Source organism: Lingula anatina, chromosome 4 (genome assembly GCF_051362555.1).
Source record: "Lingula anatina isolate TDL-2025a chromosome 4, LinAna3.0, whole genome shotgun sequence".
NCBI lineage: Eukaryota > Metazoa > Brachiopoda > Lingulata > Lingulida > Lingulidae > Lingula > Lingula anatina.
Window position 1 is genome coordinate 17,017,886 of NC_141770.1, and position 16,878 is coordinate 17,034,763.

A 16,878-nucleotide genomic window follows, 5' to 3' on the forward strand; every position below is an offset into this window, starting at 1 on the left:
AGTTTTGACAGCAAAGTGTTCTTTTTCACTCATACAACTGCAATTTCCTCCCAATAAATGCTACTTATAAACCATATGACCAATTTGTGACAGTTTTAAGTGTGCTTTTTAAAATCTTGTGTCCCTCTTAAATTATAATTCTTTGCAACATATGACCTGTGTTAAAAAAGACTTATACAAACCCCCTCAAGTCAAGAGGAGAAATCACGATGACTAAGTAAACACCCCTTCACATTTTCACAAAATCTACATTTTTTGTCAACATCTTGAGAAATACTGTGATCAATAGCTAAGTGTCACTTCCACATGTATGCATCTTAAAAAACATGAAGTATATGGTTTTTTTGCAGAAAAAAAGACATCACTATAACAGGTGCCTTGTGGGAAATCAGTCCGAATAGGGACATCCACCTTTGATATATGTGTGATGGGAGAGAACAAACATGCCTATATTCTTTTTATATCGACAATAAAATTTATTACTGCTGAGCCTGAGTAGCGGGTAATAGAATTCTGCGTTTCACAACTTACATACATATTAATAGGCTGGACTGGTAGCATAACATGATTTAGAATTCTGCATTTATGTGGCAGACAGAGCTATTAGATTCACTGAGAAATGTTCAAGTTGTTCATGAACCTTTTATTATTATTATCTTATTATATTTTTTTTTTGTTCTAACGTTCGATGCTATGTACTTTCGTTGATCTCTGAATTTCACATTTTGACCCATTTCTTGTATCAAAATCAACTTGTGGGTAATCAATATTTTCTAGTTTTCCATACATTTGATAGGACCCAACAGTTTATAAACAGTGACAAGATGTTTGCTGGAGTGAAAATAATTCATCATAGAGTTGCAGCTTCTTCCTGGAAACAATGTGATAAATGTATTATCTATAATTTACATCTTCCTTATAGCTTCTCCACTGCTCTGATTGGTAAACTATTTCCCAGAGAAGCAATAATGACATGCACTTGTGAATCACCTGTGCAAAACGGAGAGAAAAGGGTATGTGGAATTTCTGATAAATGGCTGAAAAGATTAAATATAGGGCTCTTGGTAAAGTGTGTGTTTGTGGAGTAGGGGTTGGGGGATGTGCAATAAAACAGATAGGTACATAGTAAAAATATATGGCCTTGTCACTTACTTTGAAGAGGGGGTTACAACTTTTCACATAGTTTTTTTTGTACAGTATTTCCTTGAAAAAGATGAATTGCAAAACCCACCTCCTCAGTTACAGCATCTTCTTCCTCCTCCTCTTCCTCCTCGTTGTCGTCTTCGTCAAGTTCTGCTATGCCAGGCAATCTGCCATACACACTCTGTAACAACAAGAACACTAACATCAGTGGTGCACTATACTCCATATCATTAAAGTTAACAGTACTGCAAGGGCCCTTAGGAGATATAACTGAGGCAAACAAACAAACAAACAAACAAACAAACAAACAAACAAATAAATTGATACAGCTTGACTGCCAGGCTGCATACTACCTCTGGACTACTATTGCCAATTTAAATCAATTTAAATTTTCTCACAGCTAAATGAAATAATTCTAGTCAAAAATGAAAGACTTTTTTATTGCCTTAGTTGTACTGGTCAAGAAGTCTATGCCTAAGGTAATATAGAGCATTGAACTATAAGCATTGTGTTAGGTGACCTCTTGGTCACAACAGTACAATCAAACCAGAAACTAATCTCTACACTTAAATTTAAGACACATTCAATGGCAATTACACCTGAGATAACTGCCCTAACTGTTCAACACAATGACACTAGATTATTGAAAGACACGACTGTGGTAAATAAATTGAACTCCTCAGATGGAACTCGATAAATAATATACATAGTCAGTGAAGCACAAAATTTTTAATGCATTAATTGCCACAAACTGCATGCAGTTTCAAGAAATAACAAAAACCTCCAGTTCTGAAACCCTCGCTGTTTCTCAAAATGGCGAAAGTTGAAAACTGGCCACAGCAAAGACTTATAAGAATATCAGCCAACTAAGTTGCATTTCACTAAGAATCACCTGAAAGGACAATTAGCTCCTTTAGTCAGCCTTACTTAAATGACTTATTTTAAATGTCAGAGGAAATTGAATGGGGCCTCAGGATATTCTGTTTTATTCCAGGTCTATTTTTTGTGGCTTGCTAGTATATACCAAAGAAATTTTCACAGTTGTCACCATAAGCCATACTTACATTTGTGACATTTGATATCTGAGATCTGCCTTGGGCGAGTGATGAGTCCATAACCGAGATAATTGAACTCTTGATTTCTTATAATGTTTTATATCTAATTCAGGTTTTGAATTCATACATATCAAAAAAAAAAAAAAAAGTCCTGGTAAATCCAAAAACCTCGAAATTAAGGGTACAGACCATTACTTTGCTATATGCCCTAAGCCCACACTCTCTATCACCCTGAGTTTCAGATTTCTCACCATGACTACGTTTTCCCCAGTTTATGCTCTCTAGCACCTTATATTATAGGGCACAAACTTTTCATTTATAAATAATTTGCTTCTAACCAGTACAATCTCTCTAACACTGCATCAGTCCTTGAGCTGACAAGAGAGGAGCCTCCAACAGACCCCGAAATTCAGGGTGTCAAGAAGAATTGTCCCTAAGGTCAGAGCCACCGTGGACATTTAAGGAATTCAGCAAATTAGTTTTATAAATTGACTGATAAATAAGGCTAGGGAAAACAAATCAATATAATTATAGGATGGTATGAAAATAGCTGCCTTTAATGCCAAGTCAGGTTACTATCTGATGGCGCGCGCGCGTGTGTGTGTGTGTGTGTGTGTGTGTACAAACAGAAGTGAACAACAACGTAATGACCACACTCATGATCAGTTTGTTATATATTCACACAACACAACTAACTTCTGAAGCAGACATGAAATCTGCATCAGTTGTATATTACTATGGTAACCCGTGTAAAATAATTTTTTAACTCTAAGCCTTATATTATCATAGACAGGAGAGTGTCCAAATGCCAATTAACCATTTCCTATAGGCAGTAACATTTGGGCAAATTCACTCGAAGTTTTAAAACTAACATTTGTTAAATCAAAATCAAATTTTACATCAAGTGCCTCAAAAAATGGCCTTTTCAACTGAAACCATTTCAAAACAATCTATAAGACTTAATGGGTGGCTATTGTGTGCTAAATAACTGAAAACATTTTGCCCCATCAACCACAGATGAAAAAATCCACCACAAATCAATCATAAATACTCACTTGAATCCAGAAGCACAGCAATCCTGATCAAAACTGATCCAAAGGAGAAAAAAACTCGAGCGGGACAAAAACCAAAATCAATGAACAGCCTGATTGATTGAAGCTGACCCATTGACTGAGGGGGAAAGAAGGGAGTTATGAATGAAATATGCAGTGTTTATGTTTGCCTGACCCTCGTTCCTAATCTCTCACAATCGAGCTCAGCAAATATTGACCATTTGCTGCAATGGTCTGTACACATGAGGGAGTCGTTTGACGAATTGAGGCGAATTCCTTTTTAGATTAGAAAATGATTTGGAAGATATGGGGGCCATTTGAGATGATGGATAAATGTCGCTGGAATAATGTATTATAAGAGAATTCACTTTTAATGAATCATTTGGTGAATAAAGTATTATTGAATGGAATTGGATTCAGGAAATACTTCTTCATGGAAAAAATAAATCAGTTCTTTGGTGATTAGGAAAGAAATATTGCTACACTATATAAGTACAACAAACCACTTAAAATTATTGCCTATTTTTAACATTTTTACAGATGATCACCATTCAACTTACTAACAACTTACTATCAAAGAAGGTCAACTTAAACTGGAACTGGCCCAAGGCCAAGCTGGCAAAATGTCAAAGTTCTAGCACATCCTTTTGCCATCCACTCAAAACTGAGGCAAAAATCGATTCGATCTTAAAGCAGGAAATCCAAATTGCATAATCATGGCCTTAGATAACAGTTATATCTGATGGTCAAACAAAGCGGATAAAGGCTTGACCCAACATAAACTAAGACACAATAAACAAAAACTACAAAGAATATCGGTCACTGTAATATCAGTTACCATCTCTTCACTGAGGAGGGGGAGGAGGGGGGGGGGGTAAATATTTGCTGCCATCGTATCTGAGGAGACAGAAAAACAAGGCTCGGCATTTGATCATCGAGCTGCTTTGCAAACTGAACAGTAAAATGACATTGTGTTATCTCAACACAATGCCTGACTTGATCTCATTACTGAAATAAAGATCAACAGAAGATGACAATTGCAAACTCAAAAAAGGGTAATCTGAGCTTCCTGCGTGGAGGCAGTCATTTTCTTAAACCAATACATGCCTGAGTGGTCTGTCAATAAAGTCAAGTAGGCAAGGGAATTTCAAAGTTAAAATTCATTCATCACTTTTGGATTTTTTAATCACCAGTTTTCAATACTTATATTTGTAAAAAGATATCAAGTTGATAACCTCATTTGCAGCGAAATTGCTATGTTAAACTTAATTCGCCAACACCTTTCATTACCCCCTTGTTTTCAAAATTCATTTGGTTATTTTTCTTTCTTCAATGTCCTCTCTTTCATTAATATATTTCAAATACTGGCTTCACTGAGTCCTCTAAAGTTTAATAAAATGCATATAACTTACTGTGAAAAGTTATTTAAAAAACTTGCACAATTATACATCATACACACTTATATTGCCAGATATATGACCAATTCAAAGAATTCTCCAAGGACCAAAACACACCACACAAACCCTTCATCATCAATCAATCCATATATTATTCTTTCATATGCAATATATCACAGTTTCATTAAAAACCTATTCCCCTGCCTGATGTTTACCACCCCAGCCAAGAACACCACTCTAGCCAATTTCATGCCCGAATTAATAATTCATAAATGGAAATAATTAACAGTCCCGCTATGCATCCTGTTACTGACCCATGTGCCTTATGGGATATTTAATGCCCAACTAGTTCACAAATTACGTCAATTAGGAAACACTAATTAACTGCGTCTGGCTGATTTGTTACAGTGTTTCTTAATCACTGCAGGCCTGTCAATCAATATGATGGAAGGCATGGGTTGATAAAGCAGCAGCAGCAACTCGACTCATTCTGCTTGCATACATCATACATGCATGGTCAGTATCTTTAGGGTGTATGAAATGGCTTGTATTCAGTTGTCTTTGTTGAGATATGATAACCATTCATATGCTCCTATAGTTTGAAGGTGGCCTGTTATATTTGTGTTAACTTTATTGTTATATATGTTTACTATTTTATCTTTCATAATTGTCTATTTGTTTTATGCTGTTTGTACATAATCCCCATTCCTGTGGTGCTTTCGACCACAAACAGGTACTAGTAACTAACTTATATGAACATTATTTGAAAGTAAAATTACCTGTATGTTTGTATTTGGAAAACTGTACCGTTCTTGGAAAACTGTACTGAGAAGCAATATTTCTTTCAGATGCCATACATTTGAAGGAAACAATACCAGCATAACTAAATGACCAAGCAACTGTTATAGTAAAAGTCAGCAGTGAAAATAGGAGCTTTATAAATATATTACAAAATATGTTACTGATAATTTTGGAACATTTCAGAATTTTTAAGTCTTTAAAATTATACAAAGCCAAAACCTGAATGAGGAACCTAGTTTTTACAAAGTGTTTATCATATATTATCCATTTTGCAATGTAAAATAGGTGCAGACATGCCATTAATAACCATACATGAATATTCATACCGCAATACCTTCTTAAAACCAAAAGGAGCAAATTCAAGTGACCAGAAGTGGATCTGTTACTTAATCCAGTTTGTAAAGATAACAGCAGGAAGTATGGGAGTTGGGATAATAAGAGACTATATATCCACAAACAATGTCATCTCCATTCATCAGTACAAGACTTAACAACAATTCATCATAAATATAAACAACACCTAAAGGTCTTCAAGCTTCAAGCCAAGGTGTTTTTGCACTCTTCATAAAGATAAAGCAGGAAGAAGTTTGTCACCTTGAGGTGGACTGGCACCTCACCTGTCTGGGGTCATGACCAATATCACCAAGCCAGCTATGCCAGGGAGGGGCACAGATGGTAACATGCTCTAGGGGCACTCTTCCCCCCCCCCCCCCCAGCAAATAAAATAAAATAAAATAAAATAAAATAAAATAAATAATAATAATAATAATAAATAAAAATAAAAAATGACAAAGTATAACAAAAACCTATAATGAACAACAAAATAGAAAATCAAGCAATTTCCCATCCATATGTTCTACAATTCTTTTTATTAGAATTAATTTGCCACATTTGAAATCCTTGACCATCACCCCCTCCCCCACCTCGTTTTACATGATAAGACATCTCAAAGTGTACCAGTTGTATCCCTAATATATTAGTATACTACTCAATGTGAAAAGGGTCTTAGGCCCCATTCCCACATATGTTACTGATCTACATTGAACGATCCAACTCTGCGGAGACTCTCGCTGAGTGCATTAATCTTATTAATTAAAGTGAATGGCATTTCCTTCTGACATTGAGTAGAATACAGAAAAGCTGGTGATTATATGTAAAGTTGGAAACCAGAGGAGGCAGATCACTTAGGCCGCATATTCACATCGAGTTGAGCCATGGCTCTATAAAGCCACGACCTAAATATGGCAGACGTACATAAAAGGAAAACCGCCTAATCTTTTAATAGTCTCTCCGCCTCTCACATGCCTCCCCATGTGTCGTCCCAATGGAGCCGAGATTTAATGACTGTACCCCCGCAGGGACGACGCATGGGGAGGCGTGTGAGAGGCAGAGAGACTATTAAAAGATTAGGCGGTTTTCCTTTCATGTACGTCTGCCATATTTAGGTCGTTTCTTTGTAGAGCCATGGCTCAACTCGATGTGAATGCGGCCTTAATTAAGCTGATTGCACTGAGCAAGTCTCTGCAGAGTTGGATCGATCTACATAGACTGGTGGAGTCTGTGGGAAAGGGGTCTTAGACTGATCTCCTCACTGAAGATAGGGCAGAGATATCAGCCACAACATCAACAGGTTTAACTAAATCTGTCCTCAGACAACATTAAACACAGACTTTAGAAACCTAGATTATGTATTTCCTCATATCCCATTGTCTTCATTATCACGTGGTTTACTTGGGATAAAAATTATGTCCAATTTTGTGTTTAAGTCAGATAATAAAGGGACTGTTCATATCATTGCTTTTGTTTTCATACAGAAAAAGAAATGCATGAAATGATTGTCATTGCGCTGCCTTTATTTGAACTTAACCAAGTCTTGAAGATATGGTCATAAAAATGTTCAAATTATTTTTCAAACAATATTGGTGTTTAAAACTTGACACAGAGTAATGTCTTGAAAACACTAGAAACCATACAATGATGCCATGAAATGTGTTACATATGATCTTCCATTTGTGTTTCTCATTATTTCATATATTATGAGAACATATTGAATGGTTTAACTAACTCCTCCCCTCCCTAATGCCCACTGCTTTCAACTTTCATTCAAAAACTGTCCTTGAACATAATAACCATTTCGTGTTAAGAAGCACTTACTGCATATACCTATTAAACAACTATGAAATAAACAATTGGGTTGTTAATCAAAACAGTAAAAATTAAAATATCCCGATGTTGTCCAGTTATGTATGGAGTCTCAAGGAATGTGCTATTTCATACCCATTTTTCACTAAAATGGCACAGACCATTTCTCTTATCTGTTTGATCATAGGAAGTCAACACATGGTCAATTTATTGACCAAATGAAACTGAATTTTTGCTGCAAAATATTAATTGTTGTTATTCATTCTAAAACTAAAATTACTGATTAAATGGTTTGGAAAATTAGTGCAGTAAAAAAGGTTTGTAGGCCATTTGTCTTAAACATTACTATGATGACAGTAAGAAGCATATTTGGAAATAGAAGACATGCAAAGAAAAGGCCCCACTCCTTTAAACACAGTTCTACAGCCAACCTTTCCCCAAGCAAAAGTGCCTACATCATCCTTATAATTAAAAAAAAAAAGGCCCCTTATTATAGAAAAAGAAATCCTCTCCTTAAAATTAAGGGTGTTTATGCACAGTTGCACACCTATCCTGTAAAAACAAAAATTTTTTTGCATGTTCTTTTAAAAAGCTGTAAATATTATATGCGAAGCATCAACCTGACACCTATGTTAACTGCCATCACAAAGGAATAAAATGAAAGTGTCAAGAAGTCCTAGCTATTTGGCCATGGATATCATGACAAATGCATGCAGAACAAGCCGTGGACTAACAGATCTGCAGATCAAATATGGCCAAACCACTTGAAAGCTTGCTGCCTAATCCCCTAATATACACTGAATAGATTCCCAACGGACTATGCAAAAGCTTTCAAGTGGGTTGTCCACATGAGATCTATGGATCTGTTAGTCCATAGATCAGCTGCTGCTGTCCGAATGGATATAAGCATGCAAAAGAAAGGTTGAAGATCAAGTTCATCTCACTCCTCACCCCACCACACCCCACCACCCAGACACTGGCTATCTGTCTATAGGAGAGCTATGTATACAGACCACTGTTGTTAGCATATTATTAATAGACATGAGTAGAAATTAGTTCTGCATGATGTCTAGGGCAAATGTTGCCAAACTCAGCTCAGTAAATTTATTCTGCTGGTAGGTACAAAAAGCACTGATTCCCCCCCCCCCCCCCCCAACCCTAGCTCAAAGCAAAAAAGAAAAAAAAAAAGAGTATTAAAAACTGAATATAGTCCATAATTATAATATGTTCATAACAACTTGCCAATTTCTTTTCTAGGAATTAGCTAATAATTTGACAAAACTAAGATTTGTTCCTGAACTTCTGACAAAAATATATTCCAATATATGGTAACTGAAACGAAATGGCTTAAATATGAATGAAAAACAGGCAACCCATTTAAAAGACAAGGACAAATTGCAAGATGGATATTAAATGACAGTGATGCTGTACTCATGTCATGCAAAATCTCATCCAAAAACAATAAAAGAAAGTTGGTTTCCAGGCTTAGCTAATGGGTATGAAATTTAGACAGTATGCATTCATGTAAATTCAGATGGAGATGCAGTTATTCTTACCCATAAGGGGAATGGTTTCGGCAAAAATATATCAGGATTTTTCCACTTTTCAGGGATTCTAGATAATTTATAAGCACTTGCATGTCTTTGTGTTGCAAAAAAAAAAGGATCACTTTTCATTAAAATATGCAATGGACCTTCCAAAAATATGTTGAAGGCAGCCCTAAAGTTTGATAGAGTCAGCTATGCAGGAAGAAGCATGAGAAGAATATATATATATATATATATATATATATATATATATATATATATATATATATATATTAAGTCCAGCCTGTATTATCAGTTTTCTGCAGCTGAGAGAGGATGCATACAATGTGACAGCATGGTAAAAATGTTTATAGGAAGTAACATCATATCAAAATTATATATAATAGACCCAAATTACATATAATAGACATAACAATGCTATGAAATAAATAAACTTGGAGTATTCCTATACAAACGTTTTTATAATGTTTGGGAATTAAATTAAGTACTCTATATTTTTACTCTAATAAAGTACTTAGTACTAAAATTTTACTCAAGTACTAAAATTTTTAAATGCTTGGCCTGAACTGAAAGTTACATTATAATTATTATTATTTTTTTTATGTCCAGTCATTCAAGCAGGGTGTGTACTAGCAAATAATGACAATGTTAAAACCAAAAATCATTGGCTTGAAACTAGGACGTACGGTTTTGTATATCATAGCTTGAAATTAATTTCTAAAATGCTTCTTAAAGTAAAATAAAATACAGAAATAACCAAACATTACACTACAGGATGCAAGCATGTATTATAAGAATTTCATTTCTATTAGTCAATAAATCATTGTAATTATCTTCAAATTCAAAGATAACAAGAATTAATATATTCAACCAAAACCATTTGCACAATGGACGTTAGCACAATTAGCATCCGAGGACATGAAGTCATGTAAATGGATGTGTCATAATCATGAATTAAGTGTCACAGGCTACAATTCACCACCATCATCACTATTTTATTGACTCTAGTTGGAAGATCAGTTGATCTCAATAAGACATAGGGGCCAGCTTTACAAAATGGCTAAAATAACCCAAAAATGCTCTAACTTTATTGACCCCATTCAATTATAGACATCAACTTAAATGGATCATCGGATACACCTCCTTTTGTTTCCAACATACTCGTACAATCACCTGCTTTTCTGTCATCAACCTAATGCCAGGAGGAGTTGTACCACTCAGTGAAGCTGATTGCCTTTAGCGCGAGTTTCTGGACAGTTGGGTTGATCCACAAAGACCAATGGTGGCCATGAATGCATTCAGAGCAGTGGACTAAGACCACATTTCCATAGATTTTAGATCGATCTATCCCTGTGGGGAGTCTCACTTGATTACTGTCAACTAAGCTGGCTTAAGCATCTGTCCCGCCTACTGAAAGCTGTAAGGGGGTAATTAACTATGGTGGGCGCTCGGCTGACTGCAATTTAGCGTGAACCCCCAGGGAGTTAGGTCGATCTAAATCTTAATCTCTGGATCGATCTTAATCTCTGGGAATACACCCTTACAGATCTGGGGATCATATATGGCGAACACTCTGAAAAGCGTGTTGCTTAATTCCCCAATTAGACACTGAATGGATACCCAGCTGGGATTACGCAACAAGCATTCAAGTGGGTTGGCCATATTTGATCCGCAGATCTGTTAGTCTGCTGTTCTGAATGTGCTCTCTGGGAATGGGGCCTAAGACCCAAAATTTGGTCCAGTGACTTCAGCTCCCAATAAACCTATCTGGTCTAAAACATTAGCTATGTCTTTTTTGTTAAAAAAAACTGGTATAGCAATATTTCATTTATGTGTACAGCTAGCAGTTTTATCACGAGTCAGGACAAAGTAGACTAAATTTGGACCTAAATGTAACAACTAATTTTTCAGCTCAAGTTCATTTTTTTAAACCGACCCATGAGCAGCATCCATTTCCACCTGCCATATTAGTATTCTCTGTCCATGTGTCTCTGTGCTTTAATTATTGTAGTAATGGGTAATAAAGGACCACATTAAGTACTAATAGTTCTGCCTCAGGTCACCTACTAATAGAACACTCCCTCATCTGATTAACAAACTGCTTCATGTTAAAACTATGACTCTATCATGCAGAATCTCTCTTTTTTTTCGTCCACATATTTTTAAAGTTTATCAGTTTTTAGCTTTTATATATATATATATATATATTACACTATCAGTTTAAATTTTTTCGTTATCTGTAACATGTTTAGAGCTCAATAAATCATTATTTTTGTTGTTGTTGTTCCTGGCTGCTCTTCAACCCAATAAAGACATACATACAGTTCTGCATTCCGAAAAATAAGACATATCACAAATATAAGATAGCAAATATGATACTATTCCCAATTAAATTCTTCCTTAATCTTTGCCACAGGATGATGATCTTAGACAGAATGACCACAAGAAGGGGTTAATTCTAAACAAGGGGTCTCCTTAGTCAAAATTCCAAATTAATCATGTGAATGATTAAACAGTAATGGCCCAAAATTTATATTTACAGTATTTGTTTGTGTAAACCATGCCCCAAGTGTTAGGTTAAGGGGTTGTTTCGTCCAGTTATTAAATCAACTGACAAACCTGTCCTATATATTCAGGTGAAAATAAAGTTTGAAATCTCATTTCTAGTGTTTCAGAGCCAGTGTTTCACTTGATAAAAGATGGCTTTAAATTTTAATTGCTTATTAATTTCTACATAAAATTAATTTTAAACTGCAAATTTTATTGTGTCCATCCATCAGTATGCATATGATCAATAAATCTAATTACTTGCTGTTCAGTCTGTCTTACAGGAATGAGACTGATATTTAGCGAAAAAGAAAATATGGTGTGGGGTCCAGGGGGGCTGACTGCCAAGGTTAATGAAATATTTTGGCTCCAGAAAAGCCTATTTTAGCATTAAAAATCTCATCCCTGGTTTTAGCTTTGCAAGCGTGATTTTCGTTTTTCAGTCTTGTGTGTTCTAAAGCATGCATACTACATACACCACAGATTCTTATATGATCTTTTTTAGATTTCCAAAAACTTGTGTGTACATGATTAAGATGTTTTAAAACGGCTGTTAGAAAAGATACTTTCAAGTCCAAGAGATAAACAACATATAGCGCTATCGAGTCAAATTCCATTGAACAAGATTGAACAGCTTTTCAGAGGGATATATATCATTACATTTTATCCAACAAATACTTTGTCCGTGTATCTTTGCCTTGAGATCACTTATCTGACCTTATTAGTTCACACAGGTCACAGCAACAAATCTGACAAAAAACAGTGTCACATGCCCCAATGATTCATTTCTTCACATCTTTGGCAACTGTGGACAATTTAGGTTGTTAACTGTCTGAGATCCCTTTTTTAACACACACATACAAACATACCTCAGTTTTGGGACAGATTACCACTGTTGACATACTATAGATTGAAACAAGGAAAGTGTTTTATATAAACTGTATTCATGAACCTTTTACGGCCAAAAGGTCTTCTCATTAAAAAAAAAAAAAAAAAAAAAAAAAAAAAAAAAAAAAACAGAAATTGGCCTAAACTTTTAACTTCTTATCAATGCAGGTGGCTAACTTTACAGACTTTATCTGGGATTAAGTGAACTTAGACCTGATCAGTGATTACCAGGAAGATTTAGCCAGTGAGATAGATTGTAATCAAGGGAAAGCCTGAAGCATGTTCTTTAGTGGCATTCAGATCACCAAACTACTATCAACTTGTCAGGTAAAGTGTAGGAGGGAGGGGAGAGGGGGGATCCACACTATGCCCTTCATTTATCAAATGTCCACAAACACCCATCAAGACATGAGGACAGTTTTACATTCTCTGCAGCAACTTGACCTCCAACACTGACAAGGCCATGAAGACAATGAACAATTGTTAGAAAACCCCTCTGAAGTTGGGGGGGGGGGGGGGGGTGCATACATGGAAGTGCTGTCTCACAGGGTATCACAGATATAGCATGCTTGGTTTTGTGTCCTGAGAATTTGTGATGATAAAAAGATAACAGTGGCTACAATAACAATTTATTCACTTAGACAATTCTTCATCTTTCTTTCTTTACTGTATACATTTTTTATTTTCTTTTGCTATTGTTTTGATTTTCACAAGTGTCTAGGATGCATCTACTCCTGTTGAAAAACATTTTTTTCTCTAAATACATGTTTTTCAATATCATTTAAAGCTAGAATGTACAGTTAGATTTATGTCTTTTCTATGCTGATGCTGATGAAATGAAATTTATATGCATTACAGAGGACTACAAATAATAATATGAAAAGACAGAATAGTACCATAACACTTTTCCCACCCAAGTCATTACAAATTGTTTATGTAAACACAATGTACATCAATCATATATCAGTTTCTTAGAAAACCAAGCACTATATTCAACACAACTGACCATTAAAAATCCACTGACATTTGTCCAGTTTACTGAAATTAAGCAATCACTTTTGCAGAGAAAGAAACTAAGGGGCCGTTCACATAGAAAATCTATTCTTTAAAAATCTATTTTCCATTCGCGGTATCTTGTGTTCACGGTCTGTGCCCTGAATATTCCGCGGCGTAATTACTGGCAGCGCGAGCCAGTTACTTCCGTGATCACAAGATACCGCGAATAGAAAATAGATTTTTAGAAAATAGACTTTCCATGTGAACGGTCCCTAATATGTTGCCCTTTCTTCAACCAATCAAAAGACTAAATAAAATAATAATGACACAGTAAAAAAATTACAATTATAATCAATTTCTCTTAATTTTCATCAGTCAAGCAAGATATTTTAGCTGTTGTTAAAAATTCTTCATACTGAGAAAGATCCTACCCTCTACAAGGGCCACATATTGATATTTCATAAGATATTTCCAGATGTCTCAAATTTAATTGATGGCTAATCTTTGTTCTGAGGCGACAGTGAAAATGTCCACATAATAATAACTGTGGCCCTGGTAGAAGGTAGCAAGACGTGATACATTATAACTGTCCTTTTTCCCACACCTGTACACACACCATTAAGGAACATAAGATGCAGCATCATTTTTCATCACCATGGCAACATCTCTCAACAACAACAGCAATCTCAAATCCATTTCATTAGCATTTTTCACACAATACATTAGCATATGGTTTACTGAAAAAAATAAACCAGTTGCCCTGGTTGGGGAAACTTATAACGGCTATAATTCAAATAACACATGGCATATAATGAATGCCTCTTTTGAAGTGAACTGAATACTGAAAAAAAATCTGCATGGGTCATGATTTTGAAAGGAATGGTAAAATAATACTCTAACTGCCAGCCTGTCAAAAACCTTTTAACTATATATTAAACTGATGATATAGTATGTTCAGGCATCTTATTTATCATTATCTTAAGATTATCTCAAGGTAAAAATGTTAATTATCAGGTGTGTGGTTGTTTATAAATAAATAAGTAAATAATCAGCCAAATAAATAAATAAATAAATAAAAAATAAAATAAATAAATCAGCCATTGAGTCATGGAAAAAATGATTTGAGAGAGAGCGAGGATAGGAGGGAAGGGAGGTGATTGAGCAAGGTAACTAATGATGAGTTGAAATATTAAAGATTTAAATTTCATTTTAGCACTACATCTTAAATTTCACTACCCTAAGCTTTCTTAAGGTTTTCCTGCCTCACTTCACCAATTCTATAGCTGCAATATGTACACCAGCCTACGATGCATTTCACATGCAAATTTACCATGTCAGAAATCATTTCATGTAAAACATGTAGCATGAGAACTGCCTTCAGGTTTAAAATATAACCAACATAGATATTTTATGAATACTAAAATATGATAAATTTTTGGGGTATGAATAGATCATTACAGTTGAGTTTTGAAGTTTTTATATTCTCTGAGTCATATATAGATAACTTCCTTTATTTCTATTATCATTATTAAAGATAAAATATGACATGAAATGACCTCTTTTTCTATTATGGCTGATATGATTCCGATAAAAGCAGCCATTAAATTAAAATCACAATTATTCAAAACTGGTCCAACAGTATCATCCAGGGGTTATTTTTCAGTGTTATTTCATCATCAAATTTTTAGTATCACCTGGTGTATTTATTTTCAATAAATTCAATCCTATTCTATGTTTTTTCTTCATTCAACTCTCTCTCTTTCACTTATGAATCACTTGTCAATTCATGAACTATCCAAACAAACAGGTAGATCCAGATGAATTTCCCTCCCTTCCTAAGAGAAAAGAAAAAGAAAGCACCATTAGGCCCACCAAAGCATGCTTCATATATTTTTTAATGCCCCAAACTTTTATTACTTTTCAGAAAACTTAAAGCAGGTGTCTTTATCTCTGCCATGAGGTTAGGATACTTTTAAGTAAAAACAAAGAGAAAAAGACCTACTTTAGGGAAAAAAAAAAAGAACTAAAACACTTAAAAACTATCCTTTTTAAAAATATCCCGGGTAGCCCCCCCCCCCCCCCCCCCCCCAGGGAAAAAAACACCTGTGGTGCTATCTGTGCATGATAGCTATGGTAAAACATGAGACATTTCACTCTATGTCAGGACAGGGGCATAAGGTAGGAGCTTTTTCAAGATAAAAGATGATAGCAAACATTAAATGTATTTTGTAATCTGCACTTCCCTGCCAAGCACACATGCAATACCAACAGACTTCGATGTTCAAGTAATTTTATGAAAAAAAAGAGCAAAAGCAAGTTGTTATTTTGCAGCAATAGGCCAATTTAATCCAGTTTCTTTTTCCTCCACTGAACTGTCTCCTGACCTGAGTGCAGATCATAACAAACCAAAATAATAAATAGAGATAATAATTTCACGACTTTCAAGGTAAGACCTTATTTAGATCTTTCTCGACAACAACCAGTCAAACAAGGTTTGAATTATTCTTGAAGTACCTGGATAAAAATGTACCCATTTCTACCACACAAATCTACTATCTTCATGCCAAACAAGCATTTGTTCCTCCATAAAATGTTCTAAATGTATGCACAAAAAAAAAAAAAAAAAAAAAAGAAAATTGAAGACAATGATCTAAACCACTTTTTTACCACAACTGCAAAGTGTGCATGATTAAACAGAAAAACAACCATTCAAAAAAAAAAAAAAAAAAAAAAAAAATCCACAGCTACATTGAGTTAAATATATACAACAAACTGCAGAAAAGACCAAGGTTACAAAGTACAGTCAATAAGCCACAAACATTAAGATCCTATCATGTCTTAAGACAATAAAGGAGGTCTTTGACAGTCCACATAACACCCATGTCCACTGGACAGTAATAATGGACACAATAAATCGTTCAGGGAGGTTTATTATGCTTTAATATATGTGACATCATGTATTCTGGATTCCGTATAATGTACCTGAGGAAAATACCTTTGATGTTAATGGACTTAATGTTACGCCAGGTATTTACCCACTGTGCTGAAATGTATTCAGGTCACATACAATAAAAAAAAAAGAATATCAAATCAAACCAAAGTCAGCTGACACAAGTACACGCAGCACTTGCTAAAAATAAATAAAATATCAGAATATGTTTGTATGTTGACAATGCAATAGCAGGCAGATTGACTGTGGTGCAAGACGAACGAAAAAAAAAAACTTCAAAAAATCAAAAAGTTACTAGCAAATCAACTAACTAATTTTTGCTCTGTATAAATATGATTTCATGATAAGTACAGTGTCAGA

General features: G+C 34.9%; 1 protein-coding gene across 3 annotated transcripts in view; it reads right to left on the reverse strand.

Annotated features, from left to right (window-relative positions):
* The window catches only part of LOC106177989 (puratrophin-1), a 103,979-nt gene that overhangs the window by 73,142 nt on the left and 13,959 nt on the right, over nucleotides 1-16,878 (reverse strand). For all 3 annotated transcript variants that reach the window (XM_087011729.1, XM_013560954.3, XM_013560955.2), the window contains exon 2: nucleotides 1,232-1,324. In XM_087011729.1, coding sequence (XP_086867855.1) covers nucleotides 1,232-1,324 — 93 coding nt within the window. The remainder of the gene's footprint in view (nucleotides 1-1,231; nucleotides 1,325-16,878) is intronic.